The sequence below is a fragment of the Pseudorasbora parva genome, chromosome 9, assembly GCF_024679245.1.
Source record: "Pseudorasbora parva isolate DD20220531a chromosome 9, ASM2467924v1, whole genome shotgun sequence".
NCBI lineage: Eukaryota > Metazoa > Chordata > Actinopteri > Cypriniformes > Gobionidae > Pseudorasbora > Pseudorasbora parva.
Genome location: NC_090180.1, coordinates 34,365,147 through 34,388,377, shown reverse-complemented (window position 1 = coordinate 34,388,377; position 23,231 = coordinate 34,365,147). Strand labels below are relative to the sequence as shown.

The window sequence follows — 23,231 nt, the reverse complement described above, 5'->3', positions numbered from 1 at the left end:
ATTATAGTTTCTGTTAATATTTTGAAATAGATTTAGTTAATAATTAAACGTTTTTGTAATTCTGTTGTACATCATGTTGTCAATATGCATATAGTTTCAGTTGAACAAAAATTACAAAGATATTTTAAACAAAAAAATTAAATATTGTATTTCAGTTAATGTTTAACCCTACATGATGGAGAAAAATACTGGTCAAACATTTGTTCACCAGAATTTTATTTCAGTATTTATTAAGTTTCACAGGAAATAAAACTTGTTTTTCAATGATTGACAGGGTCAAAGATGTACAATTAGTTATTTAGATTAAATGAAATGCAATTATACAGACTGTAGAGATCTTGGATATATAGAAAGGACAGCCACAGAGAGATTAGCCACGTAACAGGATATTTTCTAGAATATTCTGATCTCAAAGTTTGTTACTTCATCTTATAAATGAAAAGTACATGTAAGAGAATAGCATATCACTTTTCGTCCATGCTTATGCAATGCATGTTCAACGGAACTGCAGCGGGCTGACACGCAATCCAATCACATCTTTACCAATCTCGGTTACCTAAAAAACAAGAGAGAGACAGCCAATGAAATGGATTCTTCACTTTAGAGCACCGCATGATGAGATAAACCATTGAACAAGATGAAAAGTAGAGCTGCTTTCTCACATACACATTTATCACATACTGACAATATTAGTCTTTATCCCTTCAATAAACTAAAACTAATAATTAAACGCTGACATTACAACAGCATAGAACTAACCTGTGTGACCCTGCAGACCTCGCCTTTGTATTTGGGACAGTAGCAGGCTCCAGACAGGGGACATTTCTCCACTGGCTTTCCACGGTACAGGGGAGTGTAGGAGGCGGCACAGATATCAAAGGGATTGTGGGGGTCGTAGTTCAGTTGGTGAGCATCTGTCAGGCTCTTCTCACATGCTGCAAGAATCTTTCGTGTCTAAGTAAAGATGGGGAACAAGAGGTTATGAATTACAGATAACGTACACATGGGGATGGTGTTGTCAAAAATACTGACATTCGATATGTATCTATACTGAAATATCTGAAACTGATTTCTAGACTTTTTACAACATCCTGTCAAAATGTCTGTATTGCCAAGTATTGAGGATAAATACAGTCAGTTTTGGGACATAAATGTAAATAGTTAACAAAACGCATGTGAGAGTATATTGGATCTTAAAGTGGCAGCAGCCTAATAAACTATATCTGCTGTCTGCGGTTGTTTTGTAAATTTAATTGTAATAATTAATCTGTAATTTTTTACAATCAAGACCATCCAATATTATTTTTTACATTTAAACTTCAATTTCTGTAATATTTCTTACCTGAATACTGCTAGATTTTTTGTTGCTTTAATTATATATTTTATTACTGACTGTTTATAATTGTCTTGTTTTTGTAAATGTAGATTCAAATAAAGCCTTCCTGTGCTGGGTAAGCTATTGCCACACATTACCCAAATCATGAGATAAATGATTGGTATGGCGGTATATATGGCAGCTCTACCAGTGGCATCAAAAATTTGTAATTTTCAAGGTATTGTATCGAAGTTTGAAATTCCAGTATCGTCACAACACTACATGGGGACTATGTAACTTTTCCGTCTGCTAGAGGTCACCTATACAAAAAGGCATAGTTTAATGACGCCACGTTTGAGCGCAGAATCTTGGGACAAGTGGTCTTCACCTCACAGCCCATGGAAGAGAATCAGAATAGGACTCGGGCAGAAATCATGTTCATGGATGCGATTATTAACACTACTTTAGTATGAAGCAGAACAGGGCAGTGTGTTGTGGGAGTTGAGCAAGGCCACTGGAGTGATTGTTAATGAGACAAGTGTGACACATGGCTCACGAGCAGCGGGACTTTTATTATGCCACAGTCACCAGCGCCATTTCCGGAGTTTGAGGTAACACCAGACGCAGTGTTAATACTATTGTTACTCCACAATAGTGGAGTGGAGTGTCAGTAGTGGAGTATTTTTACTTTCCAAGTAATTTTATTTTTCAAGTATATGTACTTTATCAGTGTTCTTCTTTGGAAAACTTTTACTTCACAACATTCAAAAACTAAATAATCATTTCTAAATGCACTGCGTTTCATATTGAATATAATTTAATACTTAATTACATTAAAAAAATGTAGTGCTGTATACATTTACTCAAGTAAAAGTAATTAAAATTTTACTTATACAAGTAAGAAAGTACTATATGTTAAATTAAGTTTAAAAATGTTCCAAATAAAAATACTGATATAGCATATACTTGAAAAATGTACTTGAGTAGAAAGTAAAAACACTCCACAATTGTCTACAGTTCTGTTTATCATTTGTGTGTTGAAAATGATGAAATAATTGAAAATCATGAAAATGAAATTTGTTATGAAGCTTTGTGCGTTCGCTCGACGGCTGCTGTGACAACTGTTGCACACTGCAGTAAGAGTTAAGCGTTTCTGCAAAAGAAAACCGAGGGTAACGCAGATATGACACAATTAACAGGTGACTGTTACCCTCACATGTACCAGCTCATTGGTTAAAATAGCAATTTTCTCATGATTTACAAATAGTTGGAAATATTTGGGATATTGTAAGTACTCAAATTAACAAAATAGCCGTATAAAATATGACGACAAAACGTGGCTTGGTGGTTTTTGGATACTTTACAGATTTTTTTTTAATTTTTTACATAGTGCACCTTTAATTACCTTAATAATATCATTTTTGTTGATCATTAGCCTGGATGCCAGCCGAACTTAGCCCCGCCCACAAAATTTGTAGGTCGGGCAGTACAGTCTGGCCTTGCTCCATAGAGGAGTATTATCTTCGTACAAAAACTGTTCGGACCAATAAAACCATCAATGGATTATATTTGTTCAAATCTTAAACGGAGTGCTTGTTAGTATCTGCATTCACCTCATTTCTCTCAAAAATGATGATCATGTTGGGTAAGTACTCTATGTATCATTCAATTCTCCTATTTTTTACAACACCGGCAAAGATCGTTTATTCCAGCGCACGTGCAGACAGGGTTGCCAAAAACCCGCCAACTACAAGCCCTAAACAATAGCTTCTCGGGGGGTTCTCCGAAAAAAAATGGTGTTTGGGGGTAAAATGTGTGTTATTTTGGCAAGGTTGCCTGCTAAAATTCGCACTCATGGGTCTATATATCACATAGCAGTCGCTTCAACCCGCGGACATAAAAAACAACCCGCTGAAAAAAAAAAAACGCGGACTTGGCAATACAGTGCAGACTCATATTCTGACTAGAATTGAGTATGACCACGTCAGGCTAGTGGATCATACCATCCAATCACATTTTAGCATTCATTTTTGATCTGATGTCAAGGGCTTAAAAACATTCCTATCTATCAATAATTTCCCTTCTGTTATTATTATGGGTCTCAAAACACTTCCAAGGGGCTACAAGATGGTTTAAATATATTAATCAGTAATATTTTGTAATAATAATAATAAAAAATTAAATTAAACAAAATAGCACTAATTTTAATGTTTAATTGTAAAAAAAAAAAAGTCAAATTCATTCAAAATGAGAAAAAATATAACAAAAAGAATAACCAATCAAAACTTATTAAAAAATAATTGCAACAATTATTTGTTTACCTGTTGTGCCACTTCTGGTTTGGGGCCAAGCTCAAGGAGACGGCGAGCAAAGCCTGCTGCTGTTTTGAAGTTGCGCAGTTTGAAAAAAAGATTGAGAGCCGTTCTCAATACCAACACCATGTGGACAGGCTGCAGACTGCAGTGCGTGAAATATGCTGCCATCTGAAACAAAAAGGAGAAATTTTAAATGTACATTAATAAAATCTATACATTTTATTGTTTAAAAACAAATGCACCTACCTCACAAAGTCTCTTTTGTTGTTCGAGAGTGTCTTTAGGAAGTTTCTTCCTCTCTGTTTCCATGGTGAGGCCAACAATATATTCCCTACAGATAGTGATCAGCTGCTGTGCCTAGGTGAAAGTAAAGAGAATGTTTAGTACTCAAACCCTAAAAAAACCATGATAAAAACTCGGGCTGATTCAAAACAAACCTCTGCGATCTCTTGTTTGTTGTCAACCACAAGCAGTGGTACGGAGAGGAGAATGGCTCTGAAACGATCTACTGCATCTTCAAAGCGCCCTGCTGTGGTCAGCTGATAGCACTGCTGCAGGCGTGAAATGAGATCAGCGAGACGCAGGCCCACCGCTGGCAGACCCGCTTTAGCCCCACTGTCCTTCCAGTTCCTCTGGGGGTAACTGTGCAAGCAGGGCAGAGATGGCAGGCCCAAGTAACAGGTGTGGCCACGAGACAGAGTTTGCATAAACAGCTGCTTATAGGATCCAAACTGGACCACACCAACTTGGTCATGTAGTAACTGTTGAAAAGAGTATGAAATGCATTAGAGACAGCAAAACAACACCTGGTACATTTCAGTTTTGTAGTTTAGGCGCATCACTGTACATTCCCTTCCTGCCTCAAAACCCTTATTTCTAGAAAAATATATCTAGAAATCAGACAAATTTCAAAGCTATCTTCAGTAGAGATGGATGACAAAATCCATCGTTTCCACCACAGGAACTGTCCCCAGGAACTAGGGACTTTTGGGGTGGTACTCTATGGGTTTCGACCGCAGGAATCAAGGTCTAAATGAAGTTCCTGGTAAAAATTGTACCTACTCACGAGGTAGTATTTTTTCAAAGTTCAGGAACTTTCAGCGTGCGACTTTGGCAGTGAACATGCCGATTGGTTGAGTCATTTTTAACAGTCTGTTTAAGTGCATGCAGTAGAATTTGCTTGCTATTCGAATGAACAATGGCGTTTAAAAAAATACGACGAGACATAAATAACTCAGTTTAAATACACATTCATCTTCCCAGCGCTGAAGAAGCCCTTTACGCTAATATGTGGAGGACGAAATCCAGCAGAAACTGTAAAGTCACACGCAGTCCTACGTCACCGGACTAATTTGCCTAATCTTCACGGTACTTTAGACCACAATGGAAATGCAGGCCGCAACAGGTCTGGGGGAAAAAAAGTTCCTGGGGAAAAAATATCTGGGTCATTCCGGTGGAAACAGGACTTAATCGCAATAAACCGAAATCGCAATGTGGCTTAGGGTGATAAAATCGCAAAGGCTGGAATTTACTAACAAATACATGCACATCCTGTTTCAGAGTGATGCTATGATCTTTTACAAATGATCCGATGTTTTCAGTGTTTTGGAGCGGCTTAGTTGCAAAAATGCTGCTCCACCTCTGTAAGAGCTGTGAGTTTGGGTTGCTTTTATCATGTATTTGACAATGCAACATGCCTCAACCATCTTCCCAAACTTGTAACGAGAAGAGCTTATAAACTGGCTGATGTCACTGTGGTTTTCGGACAGAACAGAAGCTAGATGCTTTAATGATTGTATATGAAGTAATTAAGATTAACAAATATCTAATTATATATCATTACAAACATTATCGTAATTTTACAGTTGTACTATTACTATATAAAAGTTTCTTAAATAATGTTGTCAGTGAAATATTACAATAGTTATATTACTAATATATTTTGTTTCATATTTTTATTTATATATATATATATATATATATATATATATATATATATATATATATATATATATATATATATATATATATATATATATATATATATAAAAAGCAAACCCCCACACCAAAATCAAGTAGTCCTAATGTTTTGTGAGATCCCTTTACCCTCATAGCAGTCTCAAAAGAGCCAGCCAATATGTGATCCACAGCCAGCTGAGAGTTGTTGCACCACATTTGGGTGGGGCTTGTGCCCTTGGTAGGCGGCACAAAGAAACCTTCACCCTCTGCGCCACTTCCACCAACTGATGGCACATCCTATTGGTTAAAGGAAAGGCAACAAAATGAGGTTACTTAAAAATCACTTGTCTGTAAATGAACACGGATCTTATTTGTTTTACATAAAACCAACCAGTTCTGGTGGGAGGTCCAGATCTTCTTCAACCTCCCATCCTCCGCCATCATCTTTCCCAATAGCTCCCTCATCGCCCAGTCCCTCTTGAGCATCCATGAATCCATCTGAGGAGAGCATGATAGATGAGTGTTTCGATCTTAAGACAGTGGGTGTAGGTGGTTGCCAGGGTGTTACTAAGAGGTTGCTAAAGTGTTCTGGGTGATTGTTACAGAAAGCCTAAATCTCTGCTATTCTTGTTCCTAAAGGCGTGTTCTCACTAAGAACGATAACTACATGACACTAACAAACAATTTTGTTCTCTGTTATTACAATTGCACAGCAGTAGTTGTCATCTGCCACTTTAAATGCTTTAATGTCAAGTGGATTCTAATTGGCTATCAATGTTTTAATCATTCAGCAGCTGGAAAAATGTGTCTAGACATATTTCATGTCTAGACATATTTTGCAAAATGAAGCAATGGAAAAGAAGTAGGCCTACTGTACTTGTGGGATTATTTCGACAGAAAGGGAGACAAAGTTACTTGCAACATAAAATATAGCAGTAGTACAAGCTTCCTAAGGCTGGTCACTCTAGCTAGGCGTTATCTGTATACCCGGTGCATCAGTGCCATCTGAAAACCTTGTTTAAAGGGTTAGTTCACCCAAAAATGAAATTAATGTCATTAATGACTCACCCTAATGTCGTTCTTCACCTGTAAGACCTCTGTTAATCATCAGAACACAGTTTAAGATATTTTATACTTTAGTCCCAGAGCATTTGCAGTCTATGCACACTTTACTGTGCATGTCCAGAAAGGGAATAAAAATCATCAAAGTAGTCCATATGTGACATCAGTTGGTTGATTAGAATCTCTTGAAGCATCGAAAATACATTTTGGTCCAAAAATATCAAAAACTATGAATTTATTCAGCATTGTCCTCTCTTCCCGTGTTTCTCCAAAGAGATTAAAAAGGTTAATGAATCAGTGAATCGATCAATGATTTGGGTCGCAAATGTTACTTGATTTCAGCAGTTTGGCGGTTTGTTGCGATCTGAACTGCTGAAATCACTTGACATTGGCGACCCGAATCATTGATCGATTCACACCGTTTGAATCTTTTTGGAGGAACGCAGAAGAGAAGACAATGCTAAATAAAATCATAGTTTTTGATATTTTTGGACCAAAATGTATTTTCGATGCTTCAAGAGATTCTAATCAACCAACTGATGTCACATATGGACTACTTTGATGATGTTTTTATTCCCTTTCTGGACATGGACAGTAAAGTGGGCATTGACTGCTCTCGGACTAAAATATAAAATATCTTAAACTGTGTTCCAATGATGAACAAAGGTCTTACGGGTGAGGAACGACATTAGGGTGAGTCATTAATGACATAAATTTCATTTTTGGGTGAACTAACCCTTTAAGGCTTTTCGTAGTGTGGTTTTGGTTAAGCTAACTAAAGTAAACAGTCACAAATATGTTCTTCTCATTGCTGTTTCCTGAAGATTTATAGAACAATTACTCTGAGTTGTCCTCTGTCGTTTCAAAGAAAAGCACAACGGCAAGCGTGCTCAGTCAGCGGAGGCTTGAGAGGGTGTTTTCTACCACGGGTCAAACTGTCAACAGGCTGCGCTCCAGACAAACCCCACATCACGCTGACATGTTACTTGATTTAAAAAAAACAACATACAAGGTTTGGATTGAGTTAGGCCTGCTATTTTTAAAAACTGACGGAAAAATTTTGGTTCGTCATAGCTTCAAACGGATTCAGTGCATTTTAGTTTTGTCATCTTAATTTGGTAATTATTTAAGTGAAAAATATTTGGTGTAGGCCTATTTATTTTATGCTTTTTATTAATATTTGATTCAGTTTTTCTATGTTGTCAGAAACGCTGCAGTTCTGTTGAGCGGTTCTGTATGTTCTGCTGTTAGCACAGCAAAATTAACCTGTGAACAAAAGTCTCCTTTTAACGGGTCACAGACACACATCAATTGTATTTTAATTTAATACTAATTCAATATTATAATCACATCAGTTAATAGTTAATAATCGGATAATGAGTAGTGTCAGTCTGGAAAATGAACCGAAATGAGCATTCCTAATTCCAACAATATTGATACTGTGTCATTATTGTTAAAGCTGTAGTATGAATTTCAGTAGTCTCATAGAATTCAAAAGTATTATTAAAGTGTTTATAGTTGTCATCCTTGGAGTGAACAGCCCTCAAGTTTGGTTTCTTCCTTCAAAAATATTGTCTTATTGCATAATAGTGTTTTACTATAAAATACTACAGTAAATACCATCATCCAGATGAAGCTCTGCATCTTCTCCCCAACCTTCTACTGGAGCATCCATGTCCATTTCAGCAACCATCTGACCTGCTCGTCCTATTCATACATACATACACATTTATGTTATTCTAAAAAATTGATTCATCCAACTTCATAAATCCAGGTAACACTGTGAACAAGTATGAGCATCGTAAATAGTCAGCCACCTTTGGCAGCAATGGCTCCCTCGAAGAAGCCCTTGGAGACAGTTAGCAGAGGCCAGTTGGTATCTAAGGGGTTGATGGGAGGTGGTGGCTGCAACAGTTGAGCATTGGGGTCTACCTCTGGCACCTGCACGTAAACTCCAAACACTCAATCATGCATGTATGAACGTGTGCATCTGTAGTTGCACAAATGTGTGTATGTGTTAGCAATGATAATAGATCATACTGTGGTGTGGCAAGCAGCGGGGCGAGGGACCGCGAGAGCGGGCCGGTGATTAACGTTCACGAGTGCCAGCTGCGTGGCACACCGGTCTCGTCTTCCGCTGTCCTTGCTCCTCCTTAAATGCTCCCGTCACATGGCCGCGAGACGAGACCGGTGTGCCACGCAGCTGGCACTCGTGAACGTTAATCACCGGCCCGCTCTCGCGGTCCCTCGCCCCGCTGCTTGCCACACCACACATACCATTTCCTTTTCAAGATCAAAGGTCTCCTTCAGGGCTTCAGCCTCCTCATCCATCCCATGAGTGGCAGCAGTCAGGTAAGCCAGAGACTCTGAGAATTAATGTCATACATGTCACATTTTCATTCACGATTGTTTTAATGCGATTTTATTGAATGAAAATGACATCGCTCACTCTGTCCACAGTTCTTCAGGATTCGCACACGCTCGCTGACGTCGCCCAGGTAAAGAGCACCTTGATAGTGTCCACTCATGTCCTTTCTTATCTCAGCTGTAACAAATCACTAACATCATTCAAATAATCCACAGGAATAAATTCTAAAAGAAACATACTTATTTTTTGAAAGAGATTAAAACCTTTATTGATCAAGGATGCTTTAAAGTTAAAAAGTTAAAAAAAAACATTAATGCCCCAATGTACTTCAAGTATAATCATAGAATGAAATCAGGCCAAAACTAAATGTGTTTGGAGTTTGTTCCGGGAGTTAGAAACAGCTTGCCAAAGTGAAAATTCCAGGTTTCTCTGGCTGGTAAACACCTTTAAACTAGCATTGATCCATGACAACATTACATTATAGATAGGTGCAATCTGGGGCTCAGCCCTCTTTAATGTGGAAATCTTATTAATATCCACAAGTGAAAAACACTGGAGAGCTGCTTGATAGTAGAAACTGAAGTGCAATTCTAATTCAAAGCAACACTGACACAGTTTTTTCATGACGCTACTTGACTGGAGTGTCGAATTGCAGAGCACATCACTATGATCAGATGCTTTCTTAACTGCGGTTTTCTCACTGTTGTGCGTTTATTTTGTTATGGAGAGACATATTTTCATATTAATTTACATGCCACTTTTAAGGCATTGGGATGTTTGCTAACAGTATACCACTGCAAAGGTATTTCTTTTTACCCTTGAACAAAGAACGAAAAAGGACTTCATAGTGAGAATATCGGGGTCTTTACAGTTTTCACAAAAATACTAAGCAGCACAACTGTTTTCAACATTCATAATAATGAGAATGATTTCTGGAGGATCATGTGACACTGAAGACTGGAGTAGCTGCTGCTGAAAATTCAGCTTTGACATCACAGGAATGAATATCAATTTCAAATTATTTAAAACCCACTCATTTAAATGTTTATATTTCACAATACTTTGATTTTTTGATGTATTTTTGTTTACATAAACATACAAGACTTCTTTTAAAAACATTTAAAATTAAAAATAATCCTAACAACCCCAAACTTTTGACTGGTGGTTTACTGCTATTTTCATCGTCACTCACCTATCTTCATCATCTTCCTGAGCTTGGCCAGGTTGCCAGTGATGAGGTACAGGAAGGTGAGCTTGTCGAAGTTCTTGGTTCTCTGGTAGCACATCTCCACCACCTGGTGATGGCCCTGTAGAAGCGCAGCCTCACCGAGACGCTCCCAGCAGCTTCGTTCATCCAGGGCTTTTGCAGCCTCCAGCGCCACCTTCAGAAAATAGCAAATCAAGAATGAACATCTGTTTAGGCAAAAGTGTTGCAAGCCTTTGACCTACACAAAATTACACTACTGTATACCTCAATGTTTCCACACTCTAGTGCCAGGCTGAAACGGGTCTTCTCATCTTTGACAAAGTGCAATGCAACCTCTGGGTAGCCTTTCTTTTGTAGGTAAGCAATGATGGACTGGCCGACCAGTTTAGCATTACGCACCATATGAAGAACCTGAAGGTGTTGGGTAGAAAAAAAGTTATTAAAGGCAAATCCGAGTGTGCAAAAATAATAAAAGTCAGGTAAAACACACACACACACTAAATAAGATGAAACGTTTAAATGGTTAATTTAGAAGTAATACATGTGTTTGAAATAAAATAAAATACACAAAACAAGTCTCATTGCTGAAAATACACACTAACCTCCTCATATTTGCGATTGACCAGAGCTAGTTTAAAACGGTACTCAGTGGGGTCAATATTTAGCACTCGTGGTCGGCACTCACGATCCAGGCAATACACACTGTTGCCCCTGACTCTTGTCACGTAGATGGGTAGATCCAATGTACGGATTATACCATGATCGCTGTGAAAAATAGAAAAAAGAATAACATGCCATTATCAAGTTAGCTAAAAACAGACTGGCTTTGCAAGTATGCAAAGAGTTTTGAGTCAGGCTACTGGAGCTTTACCCAGAGGTCAGAGCATATTTGATGTGGTTGGAGGTGGTGTAGATGAAGACTTCGTTTTCGGCCCAGGCGCCACTCTTTACTCTGATGTTCTCATGGATGTTACACAGGCTCTCTAACTTCTTGTTGCAGATCATGATGGCTGAAAAAGCAAGAGCAGAGGGTCAGATAGATGTGTGTGATATAATGAGTGATTATTTTGTTTAATACAAGGGTTTAGATTTTTGATTGCAAAAAATATATGCGGAAGCCTATACAACCATTTGAGTTTGCAGTACCGTGTTTGGCTAGCAGGGCCACATGGTTGGCATCCGAGCTCCACACCACATATTTGACTTTAGCTATTTTGACTGTGGCAAGGGAGCGCTTCTGCTGCACGTCAAAAAGCGTAACTCCATCAGCATCACGCAGCAGCAGTGACCCAGTTCCGGCATAAAAGATCTCCTCACAGCTTGGTACCTGGACCTTCTTCACAATCTCGTTCTTCAGGTTCTTAATCAGGAGCTGCAGTGGGATAAGTATGAGGACGATACTTGAGGTCTCTCTGGTTTACACAAGCTCAAGATAGTTTTACATTTTATTCTACTTGAGTTAAGTTTTACTTGTCTTGAAAAAAAAAGTTCCTAATAAGTTGCTAAATACGACAACAAAGGTTGTTAGGAACATTAAACATCATCATGCTGAACAGAAAAACTCAGCTACTCATTAGTTTACTTTTACAGCCATGTTGACTTTATGCTTACAATAAAACTGTTCTAAATTTTTAGTTTAAGTCTGAAAGATTCAGAAGCTTAATATTGGTTGAAGAAATGCAACTGGGGGTGTAGACAGTATATAGCCTACGTTTAGCTTTTTACTTCTGGCATTTGTATTTGGGTTTAAAAATTCATAGAAGTAAGTTATTTGTGAAGATTATCATGATGAAAATGTGTAATCAAACTTGTCACAGAGGTTATTTTCAATAATAATCCAAAAGCCTTATTGGGTTTCATCAAGACCCAGAGTGTAGCCAACTTCAGGGATGGCCTACAAAAATGCATCAATACTACAGTACACTTTTCTCATTTGATAAATATAGCTTAATTCACTTACTGAGTGCATGCGGTCAAGTACGGCAAACCGGTTCCTGGCCACCCAAACTGCAGTCAGACCAGAGGAACGCTTTCCCTCAGGAGCTGTGGACATGCAGAAGAATTGAACATTTACATTTTGCACATTAGATTAAGGACTTCTAAAGAGAAAACTTAAAATGTTACCATCAGGATTCTGGGAGTCGCTCTCCCTGGGAATGGAGTATAGATCATATGTGCTGTTTTCCAGGTTAGTAGCTCTCTGGAGGGGAAAGAGAAAGAAATGCAAAAAAAAAATAAAAAAAAATTGTATTATATACGTGTGTGTGTGTGTGTGTGTGTGTATATATAATAGTTAGTTATATTTAACTAAGCAGACTGATAAAAGTCAACAATACTCACAGTGCACAACAGCACAGCATTTTCTGCAGGGTTGTATGACATGCTGAACACTGGGAACTTGGATCCACTGCAAATATAAAAAACATTTCAACTGAAAAGTTCAATTGGACTAAACCAGTTGTAGACACACATTTAGGGTCATCAAACCCAAAGAACTAAAAAAAGACACTAAAATGTACAAACCTGCGCAGCTGCATGACGGCTGTATCCTTACTACTGTTGAAATCGAGCTGGCGCAGGAAGCGATCTTTCACATAGTACAGCATGTTACCATACACGGCGTAAGCTGGACGTTCTCTTTCCAGTTTAAACACCAGCATTCCACTGTCATGGCCTGAGAATGTACAGAATAACACATCAATGCATATAATTTAATCACCAAAACTACTTGTCTATTGTTAATAGTAACCTACCAGCAGCAAACAGATTGAGGTTGGGGTGAGCCCCCAGCACCCAGAAACGGTCATGATCCCTGCGAAAGGTCTGGACGCCTGTCCTCTTGGACATGTCCCACACGCGGATACTCTTGTCCTCGGAATTGGACAGGATAAGCTCCTGACGAGGGTGAAACACCGCACAGGACACATTGTTGTAGTGCCCCCGACAGGTGTCCAACTCCCACGCTTTAGACTCTAGAGGAAGGGATAATTCACAAAACAAAATGTAAATAAAAAGCCAATTTTTCAATATTTGAAAATATTTATTTTAATTCGGCAATATTTAAATTCAATATTGAATTTTTTGTACTAATATAGTAACACAGAAAATTCATTTATCGATATTATTTTAACAGCAAAATCGAATAATGTTTAAACAAATGCAACAAAAAGACTTTTGGGCTGACACTAGTAAATTCTATACATTGAATGTGATATATACATTTTATAGACAGGGCAGCCCGGAGAGAATACACAAGATTTTACTTTAACGGACAAAAAGAGATTTTATGCATAATGCAGAACTTTTAACATTTACATTTATGCATTTGGCAGACGCTTTTATCCAAAGCGACTTACATTGCATTCAAGGTACACATTTTACATTATTGTCAATTTTTGCTTTCCCTGGGAATCGAACCCATGACCTTGGCGTTGCTAGCGCCACGCTCTACTGGTTGAGCTACAGGAAAGCCTAAAATATTTTTTAATTATAAACAAGTCTGAAATACACTGGGGATTAATTTAGAATGTATATTGCTTTACTACATAAACAACTGCTTGGCAAAAGTGTGTGGTATTCACTGAGTAAAATTTTGTTACACCATTTACGACATTGAAGACTTTTAAGGATAGCCTGGAAACCTGGTATGAGGGACCAGGAAATTTAGGATGCTGCCTTGCAAACTGTCTATGCATCCAGCAGACAGCAGTTCTAGGTAGTTCACTAAGTTTTGGAACAGGATAAAATCTCTTTACATTTTTCCACACGAGAACACATACCATTCATCCTCCAGATCTTGACCTGGCGGTCATCTGCTCCTGACACAATGAGAGGCATGCTGGGATGGAAAGCTGCCCAGTTTACGCCTCGATCGTGACCCTGAGACCAGAGCAATAGAACACAAACTTTCATTCGAGCAAACAACAAAGATCATTCAACCTCAAATCATACTTCACAGAACCAAGACCTCTACAACCATATTCTTACCTCCAGAACATGTTTCACTACAGCATCAGAAGCCCCAAACAAGTCGACGCCAGAGATTCCACGGACCTCTGTGTCTACAGCACCCGGAGACAAGTTCTTCTTTCTCAGACCTGGAAGCAACATTTACAGTCCGACACACGGGACCCATGTGAACATTACACAGGAACACCCACATACCAGGGAGGGAAACAGAGGAACAACTTTAAAACAGCTACTCAAAAACACACGTGATGTGAGACAGCAAACACACAAACATTTTGTTGGGCTGCTAAACATTCGCTGGTGCTTGAGAACACAAACACAACACAGTCCTCCATTAGGTCTAAACCTGAGTTAAGGACGTATAGTGAACTTCAACAGACAGCAGGCAACAATCAATCAAAAAAGTTGATTACAGAAATGTGATTACAGAGAGCTCAAATTCACCACATATTGGGGGGGATGCATGCAAATCAACAACAGGGAGATCAGCCGCTTAACTCAGGTCTGGACGCAGAGAAAAGGAAAGGAGAGCAGAATGTGTGTGTGAAATCTCAGCACTCCAAAAGTCTGCTAAATGAATAGAAGTCCAACAAAAGTATCACTCGAAACCAATGTACAGATGTGGATGTTTCCAGAGGGGCATAGGGAGCTGTATAGGAAGTGAGCAGGGATGGCACTGACTGGTGGATCGATGGGGGTGGAGCGTGTCAAAATGTTCTCTGGAGGGGCGCTGGATGTTAGAGGAGTGAGGAAAACTCCAGTTAAGTCATGCATTTGTTATTGCATATTGTAATGCAGTAAGGCTTCAAACATGCATTCATGTCGTGTAAAGAATCACGAATGATTAAAGAATGATTAAATTACAGGTTTATGATCTAAAAGTTGTATGGTAGTAGATGCATCAAGTTGGATCATTATTTAGGGATGACAAATGCCATCAATTAAAATATGAACTAGGGTCCATAAATGTAAAAGGTTTATAGTTTCAAATGATCTAAAAGATGTTAAATCGATGCAAGAGATCTGAAGATGTTAAAAACATGGTTCTCAGCAAGGGGGCCGGGACGCACTGGGGGGACTCAGCAAACTTCCAAGGGGGAAGCAAGATGATTTACATAAATACAAGACAAAACAAGCATTTAAAAAAGGCTGAGAACCACTGTGTTAAATTAAAGAGAATTCAAGAAGAATTATTAGTTGTCAACGTCTCATACAATTGCATTTGCATGAATTTATATTATCCATGCAGCAACATATTCATGTCATATTTTATGTGAAGGGAAAAAAGCAAAGAGCAAGAACTTGGATTTTATATTATCAATAGTGTTTAAGAATGAGAGTATGTTGTCAGTCAGTGCAGACAGCAGTGGTTTAAAAAGTTAATGAGCAAGAAAGAGGTTCAGCAATGAAATACAAGGACACAGACATTAACAACATCATTAAAACATGCAGAATCTCCAAAAATACCTCTCACATTCACCTTTTTTTTTTAAATGACCTTTTATGACCTTATTTTTAAGTGTTTTGTGAATTGTTTGTTTGTGAATTGTTTGTAAATGTCACCTCTCTCAGTGATTTGGTTGTCTCAACATTTATATTAAATCAACCCCCCCAAAAAATAAAAAAAAATAAAAAAAGAATTGAGTATCAAATCACTAGACAGTTGCAGGAGTGTGAGAGATGTTTTTGCTTCAAGCCCACAGAGTTTTGTTCTGTACACACTGCAGAGAGAGGACATGAGGAAGAGAATGCCATTAGGCAGCCTCTATCTTCCTCCATCCTCTCTCTCCGTTCCCACCTCCCCAGCCTTCCCAAAACACTCAATCCTGTCCCAAGCCTCCTCACCGGAAATATCCCACACGCGCACAGTCTGATCCAGGCTGGCAGACACCACCAGGTCCTCAGAGGGATGGAACTGAGCGCACATCACATAGTGATTATGCCCCGTCAGCACACTACAGAGAAGAGATAAAGATAACATGTACAGGTCAGTTTCACATAGATATTAACATTCTTGCTCATGTCTGAGAAAATGCTGTAACAAATACATTTTTTTAAAAGGGGTGAGCATTTTTAGTTCACTTTAGTGCATGACATTTATTTTTTGATTTTATTTGAAGAGGCTACATCATTAAAGCTGATAAAGTGATATTTTTCCCCCTTTGGCGGTGTAAAAGTATATGACCATCCAGAGAATAATAGTTTCTGTTCCTCTCAATTCTGATTCTGTTTTAACTCCTACGGTGGCCGATTTAGTCCAAGATTAACATGGCTTTCAGTTCGACCTCGTTCATGACTGCCATCGAGTGTTAAAACGCGAAAGGCGAAGCTTGAATTTATGGGTATGTCCCTCTTTGGCTAATGTACTTTCAAGATGGAGAGGCAACATGGCAACCGGCATTCGAACCCCTCACCCGTATGTTTTCAATGGCATATTATTAACTTACGAGAATACTTCATTACTTGAAAGAAGTAAATATACATTAATGAGCACATATATTTTTGAAAGAACTAAGTGTTTTTAGCTAAGAATAAACTAAAAAAGTTACACAGTGTAGCTTTAATAAGGTTTCCAAAATGACTTGAAAATTTTGGTAACACCGTTTCAATGGTTCATTTTAAAGTATAACTTACTTTCCAAATGCATGTCAACTACCAGTCATTAGAGTATTAGTAGACTGTCTGCCTTATATCTGCTAACACTTATTTTGATGGTCCCGCAACAGACATTCTACTGACTATAAGTAACGTTGCAACTACATGTCAGCTTATTCTACTAACCTGAACACCTAACTCAAAAGGCTAATTTATACTTCTGCGTAGGACCTACTCTGTATCCTCTATGCCGCGTTGGTTTTCATTTATACTTTTACGTTGTCTGCGCCAATATGCAATTACACATGCAGACCGCTAGTGGGCAGTGTCCACAGGCATGTTGATGGCTTGTTTACACTGTCATTGCATGCATTTTAATGCGATTAAAATTAGAATGCTTTTAATACAAATTAAGCATCTCTAGTTGATTAGTAGAGTAACATAAGGGGCGATCTGGCACTGAATGTGTTCGTAAAATCATGCAGTGCTCGTGGCCGCTGTTTTCAGGTGGCTCGTGCACTGACTCGCGCTTCAATCAATTGCTGTTGCAGAGACTATTTATTTTATTTAGTTTTTTGGTCAACAAGCAAAATTCTAGTTGCAATCATTTTACACAAAATAGCACAAGTCATGTGGGTACATACATACAATTCGGTATATGCATGCACACATACTTAACCATAAAAATATTTTTTTAAATAAAAAAACTTAAATAAAAAAATTAAAGTAAATAAAGTTTACACTCTTATTGACCAAAGGTGTAGGCTGAAGCTAAAGCTTATTATGCCTACCCTTAACTCCACACAAGCAGCACTAATTGACATTTATTTAATATAACAAATATAAGATATTCTCAATGTGTATTTGGAAGAACATACATCATTATTATTATTATATTATTATTATTATTATCATCACCATCACCATTATCATTTCCCTTACCACTACCATCAGTCATCATTACAATCATCATTTGTTATATTTTTTCATTACCAGTCCTTTATAAAGTATTTTAAACTGTATTAATGAATTAGCCTTTTTTAATTCACCAGGGAAGCTATTCCACACCTGAACACCTTTAAACATAGCGTGCAAGAACTGTGGGAGTAAGTGTTGTCTTGCCTTAAACACAAGTATAGTAGTATACAAATCTACCATGTCATAGAATTTTAATGTTTTCAGCTCAGTAAACAAAGAATTTGTTGGGGTATTATATGGAGAATGTGTAATTATTCTGATGGACTTTTTTGTAATAGAAAAACTGGAGTAGTTCTAGATTTATATGTATTTCCCCAGATTTCTATTCTATATGTTAAATATGGAGTGATGATAGTACCGTACAATATATAAGCCTTGCGGAACTCCACAACTTATTCTCTGCAAAGACTCTACACCATTTATATGCACATACTGAAGTCTATCTGTTAAATCATTTTCAACCCAAGAATGTGCTATCCCCCTGAAACCATAATTTTGCAATTTATGTAATATGATATTGTGATCTATTGTATCGAAGGGTTTCTGAACAGTGTTGAACAGTGTACAGTTTTTTATTTAATGCTTGTGTAATATGTTCAACTAAATTAATAACTGCCATTGGACCTCTGTGCTCTAAAACCAAATTGTTGTTCCGTTAAAATATTATTTAATTCTATATAATTATCCAGCCTTTTCACAAATAATTTTTCTAATATTTTAGAAACTTGAGAAAGCAAAGAAATGGGTCTATAATTAGAAAACAAATGCTTGTCACCATCTTTGTGCAGGGGGAAAACTTTAGCTATTTTCATTTCATTTGGAAAGATTCATTATACAGACTCACTATTCATTCTGTTGAGATCACAAAACGAAATGCACCCATTGTGATGTGTCCCTGTTCTTGATATACAATCACTGACTACATCTTTGGTTTTAATGAGAAAATAAATTATACACAGGATCTTTGCATTTATTCACTAACATAAAGAATCTCTTCACCACAAAACATTGTTATATTGACGCTTTGTTACATATTTGGAGAGGTGCGTGTCAGGGTACAGATACGAGCACAACACATCCTACGTCGTAGCTAGGGCGTACACTCGACGCAGAAGAATAAATTGGGCTTTAGATGACATGTAGTTGTAATGTTACTTTTAACTAGTAGAATGTCCACAGTGTATTATTGGACTTAAACGTAACCAATAAAATTGATTATCTGTGTATAGGGCTGAAACGATTCATCGAGTAACTCGAGTTAATCGAATAAAAAAAATCCTCCGCTTAGTCCATTTAACTACACAGAGATGTTGCAGAAAGAATTTTTTTGTGTAGCCTAAGGAATCAGAGTATGAGCGGATTGCGGTTATATCCGTGGTTCAGGTGCGTAAACATCCCAAAAATTGCAGGTGGATGAGAGAAATCGTTAATATGTTGACTTTAATAAAGACGTGGAACTCTCATTTCACGCTAAAATGCAATGAATGCGTGTCGTTCTTTAACTTTCGTTTTCAGCTCATGTCGAGATCAAAGACCACAATGCGAGAGAGAGAGAGAGAGAGAGAGAGAGAGAGAGAGAGAGAGAGAGAGAGAGAGAGAGAGAGAGGGCATCAGCACTGGTAATATCATTTAGTATCGCTGTTTTTAAATTAAGACAACTTTGTGTTGAGCTTCAGGATGCGACGCTGAACATTTAAGTTTCATTTACGGCAGTACACGCGTAAGCTGAGGAGATACGAGCAACTCCAAACACATGAACGCGATGGAGTTTGCAGCTTTGCACATGGATCCCCGTCATTGTGATGTGTATGAAATCTTCAATGAGACTATATATCCTACTTGATAATATCTTCGAAATGCACCATTAGATGTTCTCAATGCTAGACGCAACAAACATCAGAACAAGCTGCAACGCGCGCGCGTTTGTGATGAGCAGTGCTCATGCTTTCAGAGCTCAGAGCTGCGTGCTTTCATTGATTTGTGTAATTTAAATAATCACACTTTAATCATATTTATAGCTACTAACTTAAAACCAGCTGTGTTACAATGATGAATGATTAGCTCAAAAGATCTGCATGAGTGATGTACTTTATCTAAATTAAACATAGGCCTATCTCGCGTTTGATCATGTTCTATCGGTTATTCCTCCGTGTGATGTATAGGTTGTCGACCCAGGTTTACTTAAATGTAATTTCGCCAAATAAGTTTTTATTTGTTGAGCAACCTACTTCCGTGTAGCTAATATGTGATGATAGCATCGTGCTTAACACGGAGGATATGAAGTTGTGACAATCGGGTGCGGGTGGATGGTTTGTTTCTAACAGCTGATTCGGTGACGATAGAGCTGATCCGCGCATCTCTTGTTCCATTACTATTATTTAGATTTATTGGTTGTAGGTTTAGTTTTAGATTGAACTATGTTTACCTTTTTAAAGTAATTTGAAATAGATTTTTATATAATATAATATGGCAAATGTATGCATTAAAATTGTTTAGTTTCACAGTTATTAATGTATTCAATTTCAGCAATAAAACTTAATTTTTCTAAAAAGAAAACAAATTAGATGTTAATTTTAAGATACCAGTCTTATTGTCTCTTATTGCTCTTTAATAAAGGGAAAAGTAATTATTATCCGATTAATCGATCGATTAAGTGGTAGATTAATCGATCACAAAAAGAATCGATAGCTGCAGCCCTATCTGTGTACATCCACCTATATAAAGACTCACCAGACACATGTTCTGGACTGCCAGTTCCAAATGCGAATGGTCTGATCATCTGAGGCACTCAGGATCCAGGGATACTCCTGAAAAAGACAGGCTATTAGTCTACAGCGGCATTTGCTAAAAAAAACATTATTCAAATAATTATTATTAAAGCACATCATAAAGTTGATAGTGCTCACATGATGGAAGAATGTGGTACGAATGTAGTCAAGATGTCCAAGAAGAGTGAAAAGACACCGACGCAGCTTGTAGTTCCACACCTAATAATCAGAGTCAAATAAACTGTCAGTAAATCAAAACATGTTACAAAAACTCAGTAACATTTTACAATAGTCATATTAGTTAAAGGAACTGTATGTAAGAAATGTATTTCAATTAATCATAAAATTATATTAAATTATAACTTAAACGATAAAATAGCAGTAGTCAGGTGACACATTTCTTATATTAAGAATGAGGCAAGCAAACCTTGATCTTGTAGTCATCTCCTCCAGACACAAACAGTGGCTGCTGCTTATGGAAGTCAATACCCCTGACTGGACCTAAATGAATTCACACCATCATGAGACCGCAGAATAAATGACATGGGGCAATGGAATAGTTGATCGGCTATTTCATACCATCATGCTCGTCAAATTTGTCAATAAGAGTGCACATGCGATAGTCCCACAGCTGGATGACACCATTGTGCAGACTAGCGAGAATCCAGGGCCGTTTTGGATGGAAACTCAGCCCTACAGAAAAATACAAAACAATCAATTCAGCTATTTATTATTATAAAAGTGTCAACAAGATGGTGTTTTAAATGGAGAACAATCACATTGGGATTACTTTTTACCATAGTATTATTATAAGGGTCATTGAAAAATAAAGCAATACACAATTAAGCAAGTTTCAGTTGATAAATAACATTTCAAAGTGTTAAAATCATTAGTGTTGTTTTAGACTGTTTTAATGTCAGGCGGTACAACCAAATAGTTGTATGTACCGGTAAATTGTATTTGTACCACCTGAAATGGACCAACGACCCATACTTGAAATGACCAGTTTGAGAGAGATACAAACCTTTTCACTCTGCCACAAGGATCAGTTCAGTTCCTCTGAACGATACATTTTAATACTTACTGGTTTACCGTGTCAATTTATAATAAAATAACATTTTATATGAAAGGTTTCACACCTAAAATAATGCTATAGTATTAAGTTTAATTTTTTTCTTCATTAAACCACAATTTTAAATACGGCAGTTCTCTTAGTCTGTTCATTTTGTCTGACAGTTGCACGTTTAAAAACAAAACATAAAATATGCATTACTTAAACGTCCTACAAATTAATTCAGACTAAATGGTCTTTATAGAATATAGTGATATAAAATATTTTTATAAGATATTTAAAATTATTTTCAAAGGGAAAATGCACTTGTGGACACAAAATATGCACGTCATGTCATTGACCCATTAATTGATAAATCATAATAATCTGGTCAAGATAATGTCATCAGCGCATTCTCAACGAAACAAAAATACCGAAACACCAGAGAAGCTACTGCAAACGTCTAAAGTTAAATGGCTAACAAATACTAGCGTTGTGCTAACGTCGAATGACATAACTTAACGTTACAGTAACGTAACGTTATTTGTCGTGAATGCTTGCTGAAAAAGACTACTATACAGAGACTAAGAAGAGATTCAAACCAGACAAACGAACATAAAAAGAAACGTAAGCATTACATTAAATAGCAGTCAATTGAAGTTAGCCAGAGCAGATATCCTCTTACCTTTCACTCGGGCAGACTTTGTCTCGAATTTGGTCAACATTTCCACTGACAATAATAACCGATCAGGAATGCGTTATGTATAAAGATGTTAATCAGTGTACGTTAATTTTAATCCTAAAATCCTCCCCCGTTTAGAAGGGATTTTGCGTTTATGATTGTGCGGATCCACTTCCGTAGCGGACACGTCTACCGAATCCACTCAGCCCGGGCCGTGTTCCCGTGCGCTAACAAATAAAGTTTGATGTTTCAAACGCCAACATCGCAAAGTCCACGTCATTGAGCCCTCGTCATCCGCATTTTATTCACACACTACCCAGAAGCTCTGGAAGGATATTGCTGTATTTGTCAAGTGTAACATTTTGCCAGGTTTCTCAATAAATATGAGGAACATTCTATTTGGGTATTTTGACTCAGACCCCACAGACGAAAATATCTGTTTCACTATTAATTCTTTTTCCTGAGCAAATTTTACATTCACAAATGTAAAAATTTACAAACTGTAAGCCTGTCTTCCTAAAGGAAATGGAAAATTATTTAAATGTGATTTCAGTACCTAATAAGAAAGCTATAAGGACTGTTAGGATTTGCACTGCAATTTATCTATTCATGTGAACATTTTTATGTGATGTAATCATAGGATGTAATGGCCATCATTCCTTCCCCTTTACCTTTTTTATTTATTTATCCTTTCTATGGTTGTCTCATTTATTGTCGTTGTGGTCGATGTTGAGTGTTGTATGCCTTCATTTTTGTATGATTCTGTTATCAGCAATAAAAAAGTAAAAATAATCACTCAATCATTAGCTATTTCTCCAGAAATAAATATTAATATTTTAAATTTGGGTAAAATATAAACCAATATAATAATATTTTTTCAATTCCGACCACTATTGTGGCAGCTTTTACAAATTCATCGGGGTCATTGACAAAAACCAACATTTTGAATGTTTTCCCACTAT

At 37.3% G+C, this 23,231-nt stretch overlaps 1 protein-coding gene and 1 non-coding gene across 2 annotated transcripts; both read right to left on the bottom strand.

Moving 5' to 3' along the window:
- Positions 1 to 199: 199 nt before the first annotated feature.
- copa (COPI coat complex subunit alpha) lies at positions 200 to 22,504 on the bottom strand. The gene is made up of 29 exons (XM_067452347.1): positions 22,273 to 22,504; positions 21,116 to 21,229; positions 20,964 to 21,037; positions 20,675 to 20,755; positions 20,499 to 20,575; positions 16,041 to 16,150; positions 14,214 to 14,323; positions 14,006 to 14,105; positions 12,980 to 13,198; positions 12,750 to 12,900; positions 12,567 to 12,633; positions 12,351 to 12,426; positions 12,187 to 12,269; positions 11,373 to 11,598; positions 11,098 to 11,236; positions 10,829 to 10,991; positions 10,491 to 10,637; positions 10,212 to 10,401; positions 9,101 to 9,196; positions 8,929 to 9,017; positions 8,469 to 8,592; positions 8,272 to 8,358; positions 5,981 to 6,087; positions 5,737 to 5,886; positions 4,068 to 4,391; positions 3,877 to 3,987; positions 3,637 to 3,798; positions 760 to 954; positions 200 to 556 (listed from the first exon to the last, which is right to left on the bottom strand). The coding sequence occupies exons 1-29, from the start codon at positions 22,310 to 22,312 to the stop codon at positions 497 to 499; spliced, it is 3,672 nt and encodes a 1,223-aa protein (XP_067308448.1). The 5' UTR covers positions 22,313 to 22,504; the 3' UTR covers positions 200 to 496.
- trnaa-agc (transfer RNA alanine (anticodon AGC)) lies at positions 13,623 to 13,697 on the bottom strand. Its single transcript has one exon. It is a non-coding gene; the product is annotated as a tRNA-Ala (tRNA).
- Positions 22,505 to 23,231: the final 727 nt, after the last annotated feature.